At 44.7% G+C, this 14016-nt stretch overlaps 1 protein-coding gene across 1 annotated transcript in view; it reads left to right on the forward strand.

Annotated features, from left to right (window-relative positions):
- LOC122814226 (uridine-cytidine kinase 2-like) overlaps nt 1-14016 on the forward strand; it is a 363423-nt gene that overhangs the window by 268877 nt on the left and 80530 nt on the right. Inside the window, exon 5 of the mRNA XM_044086826.1 lies at nt 69-243. Within this exon, the coding sequence (XP_043942761.1) occupies nt 69-243 (175 nt within the window). The remainder of the gene's footprint in view (nt 1-68; nt 244-14016) is intronic.

Below are 14016 nucleotides of genomic sequence, written 5' to 3' on the forward strand. Positions count from 1 at the left end.
ATGAAATTTCACAGCTGCTGTTTTCACCATTTTTGGTGAAAGAGAAAGGTGAAGACTGATGTGATCAGCCAAGCATAATCAGTTTTGTTTTGCTTTGCAGGAAAGAAGAATCTGTTACTGTATACCCAGCTGATGTTGTTCTTTTTGAAGGCATTCTAGTGTTTTATAACCAAGAGATTAGAGATTTGTTCCAGATGAAACTATTCGTTGACACAGATGCTGACACCAGACTGTCACGCAGAGGTAGGAAGATTTGATATACAAAACAAAACTGATGTACTTTAATTTGTTGTGGAAGATCACATTTCACTATGTATTTTGGTATTCTGTAACTTTAACTTTGTGACCAATTCTTTTTTTTTCCATGGTCTGACATGATGTGCTTGATTCCATATAAAGATTTGTGCATCTGTAAAATTCGACACAAGGCCCATAGTTTGAAAAACTGATTTAATAGACAATAATGAGTACACTGATATCTCGGACAGAGAGCCTTCACTTGTGTTGATATGTAGCTAATGAAATGTTCAAGTAGCTCCAGCAGTTAAAACCACCAGTAGTCATGCTGAAATTAAAATAAATACCTGAGAGGTAACTCATTGCTCATCCTAAGGGGCGTAACGGCTTTACATGTAAGTGTACAAAGGCTTTTTTTCTTAATTCTCAGAGGTGTTTGGGTACACTTCTTTACAAACTGTTAGTAAAATAGCAGAATATTTGACAACTTTTCATCAAAATTATACTTGGCTTTAAAAATGTTTCATCAGCTAGGCTAGTAAAAGTTCTAATCCTGACATCGTGAGAATGTCCCCCCTCCCAAAAAAAAAAAAAAAAAAAGTCTCTGCTGTGTAGAAATCTAACATGGACACTAAAACAAATTTTCATTGGACAAAAAGGGCCTGATTGATATTCATCTGACAGTGCACATGAGCACACTGAACAGTTAACCAATGCAGATGTCTACTCTGTGGGCGCACAGACTCGTGATGCTCTGTAGTCCAATCTCACCTTCATTCTTACATATGGGTTCGGAGCCAATCCTCTCCTCCGACTCTGCCTATTACAAGCTCAAAGTCTCTTAGTTGGCTCATGGTTAGATAGGTATCCCATAGTGCACCAGTACAATCCCCAGATCTCATTTACTGCATCTACAAGTTCAGATGTGCTTCTTGCTTGGCCGGGGCCAAGTTTAAAACTTTTTCTATTACTGTTACATTACTGTTTACCTATAGCGATTTATCTTGTTCCAGATAGTTTAGTAGCGTTGGGAGTATTTTCTGAATTGTTGGGAGTGTTTTTGACTTAAATTAGTTGTTGAGAACTGGTTGGCCATTGGCCCTTGTTGATCTTTGTGTTTCACTGTTGCAGTCATTGCATTTGGGTAATCTGCTGGCAGGTTGCCCTCAGTCGGCCTGAATACCAAAGTTTTGGGCCCTGCGTCTGTTGCTGTCTCCTCTTCCATGACGTCCGGTCGTCAGGGGTATAAAATATGCGGCCGACGCCATTTTAATTGGTCTTTCTTGCCGTGTGGTGCCCGAAGCAGAAGCAGTTGGCAAGTGCCGGTCAGCAGACTCCTGAAATTTTCGTTTTCGATTTTCAGAACCAAAGTCTTCAAACTAAAGCCAAGTACCCCGTTGGGGAAACTTTTTCTTGCTCCTTACCGATGTCAGTAAAAGTTGTTAATTGCATTACTTGTGGGAAGCAAATACCTCATAAGGATTTTCATTTGTACTGTATTCCTTGCCTAGGCCCTGATCGCAACGTGCCTTGCTGTCGGTTTTGTGCTAAATTTAACCAGCGCACTTTTAAGCGTTTGTATATTTTTGCATGTTCATCGTGTTTCACTGTTGCAGTCATTACACTTGGGTTATCCTGCTGGCAGGCTACCCGCAGTCTGCCTGAATTCCAAAGTCTAGGTCCGGTGTCGGTTGCTGTCGCCTCTTCCCTGACGTCAGTGCGCCACGGGTATAAAAGATGTAGCCGACACCATTTTCTTCAGTCTTTCTTGCCGCGCGGTGCCCGAAGCAAAAGCAGTTCAAGTGCCGGTCGACCGACTCCTGAGACTTTCAAAAATGTATTTCCGTTCCGAAGGCTTCATTAAAGCCAAGTACCCCGTTGGGGAAACTTTTCTTTTTTTTCTTGCTCCAGACCGATGTCAGAAAAAGTTAACAATTGTATTTCTTGTGGGAAGCAAGTACCTCATAAGGCTTTTCATTCTTACTGTATTCCTTGCCTAGGCCCTGATCATAACGTTGCTAGTTGTCTGTTTTGTGCTAGATTTAACCAACGCACTATTAAGCGTCGGTACAATTTGCTTTTCATTACTTTGGCCGAAGATTCAATTCTATAATGCCGTCAGAACAGCCGACGACCGGAGTTTATAAAAAAGCACAAGGAAAAAGAAAAGGACAGGCATCCGAGGTCCAAAACCGACGAGGCTTCCGCTAAGCCAGTCGCCGGTTCTCAGTGAGGCACTTTCGCAGCCCCTGATGCCCGCTACCTCAGAGCCACAGGCCACTGACTACTCCCACGTGGAGCCAGCTAGGCCTCTGGATACTCAAGGTATTGGACACTCGGAAACTTTTCCCTCAGATGGGTCCGGAGCCACTGAGCAGGCATCTGCTTCTGAGGGTGTTTTCAGGCCTACACAGCTGTATGTAAAGCCTACTTCAGCTTCCAAAGCAAAGACTAAAACAGTTCTAAAGACAAAGAAACAAGTACAGCATTCTCCTGGACAGACTTCTGTGCCTAAAAGCAGATGCTCAGAATGGCCGAAGACCTAATTACCTTGACCAGGGGTTCCCATCCCCCTCCTGACGGACTAGGCAAGAGACAGAATATGAATCTTCAGATCAGGTTTCCATTTCCTTTGACTCTTCTGAACAGGAATACTCTCCCTATGAGGATTCTGATGCTGAAGAATCTATCCCTTCAGAGCCTCTCCTTTTGGGGAAACCCTGCATACCATGAGGGAGCACTTCCACTGGGAGAGCTAAGACTACTCTGAATCGAAGAAAAGGCTTAGAGATTTTCTTTTACTACCTCAACACAGGGCTCTTGCTATTTCCCCTGTGTTAGACATTGTAGATGTATTTTCAGAGTCCGGCCTTTCTCCTGACTCTCTACCCCCTGCCCCTGTTAAACCAGACAGATACTACAGGGTTCCAGATTCACATAAATTTCTTTATAAAAACCCTGCTGCTGACCCAGAAACTATTTCTCAGGGTCCCAAAGGGGTCAAGGCTTCTACTGCAAAAAAACCCTATCCCCTCTGATAGGGATTCTAGGGCACTAGACAGATTGGGGGGGGGGGTTACACTTCTGCTACTTTGGCTGTGAGAGCTTTAAATTGTTAATTTCATATGCTTATATATCAGCAATACTTAATGTCACTGCTAAAACAGAAAATGTTGACATTCTGATTGTGCAGAAAATAAGGAAATGCAGGATTTATTGCAGGGCCGCAGTTACGGGTTCTGTCATTAAGAGGCATGCTTGGTTAAAGGAACAGAATCTGCCTGATCATGTTAAAGCAAAATCATTAGATGCTCCATTACAGCATGATACCTTATTTGGTGTTAAAGCAGAGGAGGTGTTGAAGAAAATGGAGGACAAAGTGAAATCTATGCAGACAGTAAAGGATTTCTTACAGGTACAGCCACCCAGATTTAGCAGAAACTGGCCTACAAAGAATTGGTCCTTTTCAGTGTCAAGACAGGCCACAAAGAGGCAGATACAGACGCCCCAGAGGCAGAACCCAGCCCCAGGGCTCATACAGGCCTCAACAGTGGGGCGCTTCTACCTCCAAAAGTGGAGAAGACAAATCACAGCCATACAGGAAATGGTCCCAATGACTTTCCTCTGCCAGCACCAAGCACTTATCTGTTGGCTGCCCCCTTAGGGGGAAAACTAGCACTTTTTTTCTCAAAACTGGCACATGATCACCCAGGACAAATGGGTCTTGAATATAGTGTCCCAGGGCTACAGGTTCCACTTTCACACCCTGCCAAGGGCAAAAGGTATGCCAGACCTGCCACACAATCAATGGGCAGAGGCACAAAAATAAGTTTCATCCTTCATGGACATGAGGGCCATTCAGCAAGTACCACAACAAGAGCAGAGACAAGGATTTTACTCAAGACTTTTCTTGGTACCCAGAAAGGACAAAGCTTGGAGACCAATACTGGACCTGTCTATTCTAAATACATTTCTGAACGTCCCAATATTCAAAATGTTGACTCTGCAGCAGCTTCTGTCCATGCTGGGCAAGAAGGCTTGGCTTGCTTGTAACTTTGGACCCAAGAGGCATACCTGCATATCCCAATCAGACAGTCTTGCAGAAGATACCTCAGATTCATAGCTGGCTCAATGCACTACCAATTCTCTGCACTGCCCTTTGGCTTATCTACTGCGCCCAGTGTCTTAAAATGCCTGGCACCAGTAATTGCATTTTGCAAATAGAGGAATTCAAATATATCCTTACTTGGACGACTGCCTTATTCAAGCAGAGAACAAGGACTTTCTACTAAAGCATCTGGCATTTGTAAAAAGATTATTAATTTGCCTAGGGTACACAGTAAACTAAAAGAAATCAAAACTAGTACCCTCTCAAGAGATAATATTCCTGGGTGCAAGCTTAAATACAACTGCCCAGACTACTTATCTCACGCCAGACAAATAAAGGCACCTGACTTCTTACTTCATAATGTTGGCAACAAAGACCCAGTTATCTGCAAGAAAAATTCTGCAGGCATTGGGCTTCATGGCATTCTGCATTCTGCTAATTCCATATGCCAGACTGCATATGAGGAAACTACAATGGTATCTAAAAAGTGTTTGGACTCTACATTGTCACAGCCTGGAAACATTAATTACCCTCATTCCTTGCCTGCAACAGGAGTTTCGATGGTGGTCACAGGCCTTTCACCACAACAAGGGACAGCCATTCACCCTACCCACAGCCAAGCAGTCAATAACAACAGATGCATCAAGATTATGTCTGGGGGGCCCACATGGCAGGAAAATGTATTCAGGGCACATGGCCCACAAACCAAATGCATCTTCATATCAATCAAAAAGAGATGCTAGCTGTTCAGAATGCCCTGACTGCTTTCAAGGATCTACTTCATCCAGGACAACTACTGATAAGGACGGACAATACTACAGTCATGTGGTACATAAACAAGCAGGGAGGCACACATTCCTACCCCCTCTGCAGACAAGCCATGACTTCGTGGGACACAGCATTGACTTGTCAAGTACACCTGTAAGCACAATTCCTGCCAGGAAAGAAAAATACTCTGGCAGACTAAACCAGAAACCTCACGGATCCCCACGAGTGGAAACTGGATCCACAAGTCTTCAGCATGATGATAAAGAAATGGGGATGCCTAGACATGGATCTGTTTGCCTCCCCTCACAACTGCCAACTACAGAGATTCTGCACAAGGACTTATCACAAGCAAGCATGGAAAGTGGATGCTGTGTCATTCAGCTGGAAACCCCTTACAGTATATGCCTTTCCTCCTCTGCCTCTCCTCCCCAAGGTACTTCTAAAGGTCAGACAAGAGAAGCCAAAAATGATTCTGATTGCACCAGACTGGCCCGGCCAGCACTGGTACCCAATCCTAAAGAGCTTGTCTCAAGGCCCAGCCTGGACATTACCTCTGATTCCTCACTTACTGACCCAGCGAAGCAATCAGATCCTGCACAGCCAACTCAGGACCGTAAATCTGGCAGCATGGCGGATAATGTAGCCATTCAGAACACACCTCTTTGTAAAGCAGTGATGGATGTTATTTTGGAGGCAAGGAGTCCCAGTACCAGAAAATCTTATGCAGAAAAATGGAAAAGATTCTGTGATTGGAACCAGGCACAAGGAATTGACGCATTTGTACCAAATATTCCTCAGATTTTACAATACCTAACTGAGATGCTGGACAAAGGCCTATCCTTTTCATCAATTAAAATCCATGCCTCTGCCATTTCAGCTCATTACAATACGGAACCACCTTTTTTTCTCATCCGTTGCCAAGGCAGTACGTCAGAGGGGCCAAAAACAGAAGACCTCCAAGGACAGCACCAATACCTGCATGGGACCTCAATTATGTCTTGGAAAAACTCTCACTGCCGCCTTTTGAGCCAGCCAATACAGCTGAAATAAAGTTCTTATCTTGGAAAACAGCTCTGCTCCTAGCAATAACCTCTGCAAGACGAGTCTCAGAATTACAGGTAGTCATGGCTGTGGAACCTTTTATCATTTTCCATCCAGACAGGGTTTCTCTGAGGACAAACCTGACATTTATGCCTAAGGTGGTGTCCAGTGTGGCCCTTAACCAAACCATTCATTTGCCTACTTTTTATCCAAACCCACAGAATAAGGGTGAGAGACTCCTCCATTCTTTGGACATACACAGACAGCTACGCTTCTACTTGGACAGAACTAAAGCTTTCAGAAAGACTGAGCAACTCTTAGTGGCATATGCTGCAGGATCACAAGGAAAAGGCTATCTCAAAGCAGACTATTTCAAAATGGATAGGCCACTGCATTCGTTTCTGCTATTCACAACATGGAAAATCAGTGCCCAAGGGCATTAGGCCACATTCAACCAGAGCAGCAGCCACTTCAGCAGCCTTCATCTGAGTACCAACCAAAGACATCTTAGAGGCTGCAACTTGGAGTTCAGTGCACACTTTTACCAAGCGCTACCACTTACCTCTCTACTCTAAATCTAGAGCAGGCTTTGCCACTGCAGTTCTGCAGGGCCTGATAGCCTTTCCTAATCCTATTTAGACCCAGCCACCCTACCTCAGCTTTGGGATTCAACCCAAGTGTAATGACTGCAACAGTGAAACACTATGAACATAGTACAGTTGTGTACCTACCATGAATGTAGATGTTAGTGTATTCACTGTTGCAGTCCAGGTTACCCACCACCCACTTTTTCTTTGCTGGGATCTGTACTTCTCTATCCTATGCAACCTATGTGGTGTATTTGCTTGTAGATGAAGGAAATGTTTATTTTAGTGCATGCATACTTATTGGCATCATTTTTAGCCTACCAATTTGGGGGCACCTGACATCTGGGGCAAGAAAAACTGAAGAAAATGGTGTCTGCTGCATCTTTTATACCCCTGGCGCACTGACGTCAGGGAAGAGGCGACAGCAACCGATGCCTGACCTAGACTTTGGAATTCAGGCCAACTGCGGGTAGCCTGCCAGCAGGATAACCCAAGTGTAATGACTGCAACAGTGAATACACTCTAACATCTACATTTATGGTAGGTGCACAACTGTACTTTCTAAATATTTTGGTTCAAGATTCAACTACCCTGAAATGTCTGTTGGCAATCAGACTACCGGAGTTCACAAAAAACACAAGGAAACCGACGAAGCTTCTCCTAAGACAGTTGTTGGTTCGCCAGTACTCGGGCGCCTTCGCAGCCTCTGATACCCGCTACTTTTGAGTCGCAGGCCTCTACAGAGACTCATTCAGTCTGGTATGCCACGAGATTCGCTAAGTATTGAACCCACGGATGTGTCTCCCTTGGATGGGTCCGGAGCCGCTGAGCAGGCACTGGCTTCTGAGGGTGTTTTCAGGTTTTAACATTTTTATATTAAACGGATGCCATCAACAACAAAAAAAAAGTCAAAACAGACTTCTATGTTTAAAAAAACTGACGCATGAGCCACGTGCTCCGGCCCTTATGCCTAAAAAACGAATGATCAAAATGGCTGAGGATTTAATTACCTTGATCAGGGGTTCCCAACCCCCACCCCCACCCCCATGTTATGGGCTTATTGAAACAGAAAATCATGTTGATATCTGATTGTGTGGAAAATAGTTACAGGATTTATTGCATTCAGTAGAAAAGGTTGGAAAGCATACTTTACAATGTAGTCTTGATTCATTAGAGAGGCCTCTTGCAGGGCCGCCGAAACTGGATCTGTGATAAGAAGGCATGCCTGGCTCAAGGAGCAAAATCTGCCTGATCATGTTAAAGCTAAATTGTTGGATGCCCCTTTACAGCATGATAGTCTGTTTGGTAATAAGGCAGAAGAGGTTTTAAAGAAAATGGAAGACCAAGCTAAAGCTATGCAAACTGTAAAAGATTTCTTGCAGGTGCAGCCACCCAGGTTCAGTAGGCACTGGCCTACTAAGAATTGGTCCTTTCCTGTGTCCAACAGAGCTGCTCAGGGCAAACCCCAGGCGCTCCAAAGGCTCCAGAAATCAATCACAGGGATCTTTGTAATGGGGTGCCCCACCTCCAAATATGGAGGTAACAAAGCACAACCCTACAGTAAAAAGTCTCAATGACTTTCCTCTGCCATTTCCAAGCACTTATCTTTAGGCATCCCTCTTGGGGGGGGGGGGGGGGACTAGCACTTCGTGCTCAAAATTGGCAGTTAATAACCCAGGACGAGTGGGTATTAAACATAGTATCCCAGGGGTACAGATTTCATTTCCATACCTTGCCAATTCCAAACAGATGGCCAGATATGCCACAAAACCAGTGGGCAGAGGCCCAGAAACAAGTCCTGTCCCTCATGGATATGGGGGCTATTCAACTGGTACCAGAAAAGGAAAAAGGACAAGGTTTTTATTCAAGACTTTTCCTGGTACCCAGAAAAGACAAATCATGGCGTCCAATACTGGACTTATCGATACTGAACACGTTCCTGGACATTTCAAAATGCTGACTTTAAGCTTCTGCCTATGCTAGGCAAGAATGTCTGGTTGGTAACTCTAGACTTAAGAGGCGTACACTGCATATCCCAATAAGGGAATCTTGCTGAAGATACCTCTGCTTCAAAGCAGGGTTTTGCATTACCAATTCTCTGCACTGCCCTTTGGCTTATCTACTGCGCCCAGGGCCTTTGCAAAGTGCCTGGCACCAGTAATTGCATTCTGCAGAAAAAAAAAACATTCAAATTTATCCTTATCTGGACGATTGCCTCATTCAGGCAAGAGGACAAGGACACTCCTCTTCAACATCTGGCGTTTATAAAAAGGCTTTTAGCATGCCTAGGGTACACCATAAACGAAAAGAAATCACAACTGGTACCCTCCCAAATAATTACATTCCTGGGTGCAAGCTTGAATACAACTGCCCAGATGGCTTACCTCATGCCAGACAAACAAATGCAATTGACAACATACTTCAAACAAATGGCAACAAAAACCCAGTTATCTGCAAGACAAATTCTGCAGGCTTTGGGGTTCATGGCATCCTGCATTCTACTAATTCCATATGCGAGACTGCATATAAGGAAATGTCAGTCGTGCCTAAAAAGCTTATGGAGTTCAACATTGTCACAGCCTGGAAAAAATGATTCCTCTCATTCCCTGCCTACAACAGGAGTTTCTTTGGTGGGCAGAGACATGTCACCAAAACAAGGGACTGTCATTCACTCTACCCCCTGCCACAAAAACCCTAACTACAGATGCACCAGACTATGCTTGGGGGGCCCACTTGGCAGGGAGATGCATTCAGGGCAAATGGAGCCCAAACCAAATACATCTACATATCAACCAGAAAGAAATGCTAGCTGTTTAGAATGCTCTGACAGCCTTAAAGGACTTACTTCATCCAGGACAACTACTGATAAAGACGGACAACACAGTTATGTGGTACATAAACAAGCAGGGGGGTACCCATTTCTACCTCCTTTGCAGATGAGCCATGGCCTTGTGGAACACAGCCTTGACTTACCAAATACATCTTCAAGCTAAATTCCTGCCAGGAAAGCAAAATACTCTGGCAGACTACCTAAGCAGAAATCTTATGGACCCGCACGAATGGAAACTGGATCCACAAATCTTCAGCATGTTAACAGAAATGGGGGAGCCCAGACATAGTTTTGGGGAGAAGCAAATAGATCTATTAGTTGGACAAATTGTGCACAAGAACTCGTCACAAAAAAGCATGGAAAGTGGGATGCTGTATCCTTCAGCTGGTAAAAACCTATCAGTTTATGCCTTTCTCCCTCTGCCTCTACTCTCCAAGGTCTTACCAAGTCAGACAGGAAAAAACAAAAATGATTCTAACTCCTCCAGACTGGCCTTGCCAACACTGGTACCCGCTTTAAAGGAATATGTCACACCTTCCTCCGTGGTACTTGCCTCAAATACCTCCTCTATTGTCTCAGAACTCTCAAATTCTGCACACCCAGCTCCAAACTCTGAATCTGGCAGCATGGCTAATCAACTAACTATTCAAACCACATCTCAGTAAACCTGTGATGGATGTCATTTTGGAAGCCAGAAGGCCTAGTACTAGAAAATCTTATGGTGATAGATGGAAGAGATTCTGTGCTTGGAACCAAGCACAAGGAATAGACACAGCAAAGCCGAATATTCCTCAGATTTTACAATACCTAACCGAGATGCTTGACAAGGGCCTATCTTTTTCATCAATAAAAATCCATGCCTCTGCCATCTCTGCTCATTACAACACAGAGCCTCCCGTCTTTTCTCATCCACTGCTAAAACAGCATCTGAGGGACCAAAAATGTAAGGCTTCCCAGGAGAGTGCCAACCCCTGCATGGGACCTCAATTTTGTGCTGGAAAAACTCACCCTGCCTCCTTTTTGGACCAGCAGCTACTGCGGATATAAAATTTCTTTCTTGGAAGACTGCTTTTCTTTTGTCAGTCACTTCAGCTCGAAGGATTTCAGAATTACAGGCTCTCATGGCAGTGGAGCCTTTCATTATTTTTTACCCTGACAGGGTGGCTCTCAGGACCAATCCTTTTATGTCTAATGTGGAATCCAGTGTGGCTCTTAACCAGACCATTCACCTGCCAACCTTTTTCCCAAATCCGCAGAACAAGGGGGAGCGGATTCTGCATTCATTGGATGTACACAGACAACTAAGATTCTACTTAAAAAAAGACAAAATCTCTAAAAGTCTGAGCAACTACTAGTAGCATTTGCTGCAGGATCAGAGGGGAAGGCTATATCAAAGCAGACTATTTCTAAGTGGATAAGCCGTTGCATTAGTTTCTGCTACTTGCACCATGGTAAACCTGTGCCCAAGGGGATCAGATCCCATTCCACCAGGGCTGCCTCTACTTCAGCAGCCTTTCTCAGAGATGCCTACCAGAGACATTCTAGAGGCTGCTACTTGGAGCTCAGTTCATACTTTCACAAAGCATTATCATTTACCTCTCTTCTCTAAATCCAGGGCAGGCTTTGCCACTGCAGTCCTACAGGGCCTTACAGCTGCTCCTAATGCTGTTTAGTTCCATCCTCCCATCCATAGCTTTGGTATTCTACCCAAATGTAATGACTGCAACAGTGAAACATGAAGAACATAGTACAGTTGTGTACACTTGCCATAAATGTAGATGTTCGAGTGTATTCACTGTTGCAGTCCGGGTTACCCACCCACCATCTCCCTTTCTATACCATGTTCTTAGTCTCACATTGCTGCAGTCATGACCTGTGGGTAGTCCGCTGTCCTCGGTCGGCCTGAATACCAAAGGGCTAGGCTGGCGTCGGTCATTGTCACTTAGAGCTGACGTCAGTACGCAGTACTTGAGCGCATGACCGACGCCATATCCTCAGTCTTTCTTGCCGCGTGGTCCGAAGCAGAAGCAGTGTGTGCGAGTGCCGTTCGGCGTTCTGAAATTTTCATTTACAGAGTTTCAGACCGAAGACCAAGTTTGGGCTAAGTACCCCGTTGGGGAAATTTTTGTTTTTTCTTGCCTCAGTTATCCGGATGTCAGAAAAAGTTAATAATTGCATTTCTTGTGGGAAACAGATACCTCATAGGGATTATCATTCTCTTTGTATTCCTTGCTTAGGGCCTGAGCACGACGTAGTCGGGTGTCGCTTTTGTGCTAGATTTAATAAGCGCACCATTAAGCGAAGGTTAGACTGTGCCAGGCTTGTTTTCGGTAAGCGGTGTAACTATAACATGCCGTCGGATCCTCTGACGCCCGCTACCGCTAAGAAGCGTAAGGATAAATCCTTGAGATCTAAACTGGATGAGTCGTCCGTGGCGGACGCCGGTTCTTCGGAACCTCCGGTTGAATCTATGGATCCTGCCGAGGGTTCGGCTGAATCCCAGGGGGAACCTTTACTTTTACAGGAGTTGGCCTCTCAGGAGTTAGGACAGGCCGAGGGTGCTTCTCAGGTTTCAGTAGTTCCATCCTTACAAAAGGTTATTAGGCCTTCTACTTCAGTGGCTAAAGGCCATGCTAAGGCCAAACCTGGTCTTGTTGGACCTGGTCATTCTTCTAGCTCTCCAGCTCCTGTTCCTAAAAAACATATGTTGAAAATGGCAGAGGACTTGATTATTTTGATAAGGGGTTCTATGCCCCCCCCCCCCAGAGAAAAGGCCTAGGGTGGAGGCAGATTTAGAGGGAATGGATCATTCCTCGGACTACTCTGATTCCTCAGCTGAAGAAATTCAGGATTTTCCTTCCTATTCTGATTCGGATGCAGAGGACTCCTGTCCTTCTGCTTCTCCTCCAGAAGATTTTTCCTTTTCTGAAACTTTACATACCATGAGGGAGCATTTCAAGTGGGAAGGTCAAGATTTTTCAGAGTCTCGGAAAAGGCTTAGGGAATTTTTGTTTCTGCCACAACATAGGCCCTTGGCTATTCCTCCTGTCTTAGATGTTGTTTAGGATGTGTTTTCTGAATCTTCCCTTAATCCTGATTCTCTGCCTCTGGCCCCTGTTAAGCCTGACAGGTATTACAGAGTTCCAGAAGCTCATAAGTACTTGTATAAGAGTCCTAGGGCTGATCCGGAAACCATTATTCAAGGACCTAAGGGTGTTAAGGCTTCTGTGGCTAAAAATCCAGTCCCTTTGGATAAAGATTCTAGGGCGTTAGACAGGTGGGGGAAAAAATTGTACACCTCCTCTACGTTAGCTATGAGGGCTTTGAATTGCCAATTTCATATGCTGAAGTATCAGAATTTTCTATTAGGCCAATTGAAGTCTAAGGTGGATGCTTTATCTGAGGGTATAGAGTGTAAGGAGCTCCAGGAGTTGGTTCTTGCATCAGATCAAGTTGGCAAGCATTCTTTGCAGTGTGGTTTTGATGCTCTTCAGGCTTCTTCTAGGGTGGCTGCTACAGGTTCAGTTATTCGTAGACATGCCTGGGTTAAGGATCAAAATTTGTCAGAACATGTAAAGGCTCAAATTTTGGATGCTCCTCTTCAATCAAGTTCTTTTTGGTTCTCCTGTGGAATCAGTTTTGAAAAAGATGGAAGATAAGGCTAAGTCTATGCAGACGGTCAAGGACTTTTTGCAGGTGCAGCCCCCTAAGTTTAGTAGGAATTGGCCTGCTAGGGGATGGTCTTATCCTTCTTCGGATTGTCAGCCTAAGGGCAGGTCTAGACGTGGTAGAGGCAGGGCTCACGCTCAGGGTTCCTTCAGACCTAGGACTTGGAGTTCTGCACAGTCTTCTGGTGAGGGCAGGGGTCAGCCCTTTCGTAAGCAGACCCAATGACCTGTATCTTCCGCTGCCAGACCCTCCCTTACTGGCAGCTCCTCTGGGAGGAAAGTTGGGACTTTTCAAAGAAAACTGGAATTTGATCACCCAAGACAAATGGGTGTTGGATATAATAAATAGAGGTTACAAGTTTTATTTTCACACTTTTCCTCCTTTCAAAGGCATGCCGGATGTGCCACCTCAGCAAAGGCTGGAGGCTCAGAAGCAGATTTCTTTACTTTTGCAGATGGAGGCAATTCAGGTGGTCCCTCCTTCAGAAGTAGGCCTAGGATTTTATTCCCGTCTATTCCTGGTGCCAAAGAAAGGAAACACTTGGGAGGCCAATTCTGGATTTGTCCATTCTCAACACCTACCTAGAAATTCCAAAGTTCAAGATGTTAACATTACAACAACTTCTGCCTATGATAGGCAAAGATCATTGGATGGTAACCCTGGATCTCAGAGGCCTATCTTCACATCCCTATCAAGCCCAGCTGCAGGAGATTCCTGAGATTTCTAGCTGGTACTTCACATTATCAATTCTCTGCATTGCCCTTTGGCTTATCTAC

This window comes from Protopterus annectens, chromosome 10.part0 (genome assembly GCF_019279795.1).
Source record: "Protopterus annectens isolate FY-2018-M chromosome 10.part0, PAN1.0, whole genome shotgun sequence".
Lineage (NCBI taxonomy): Eukaryota > Metazoa > Chordata > Ceratodontiformes > Protopteridae > Protopterus > Protopterus annectens.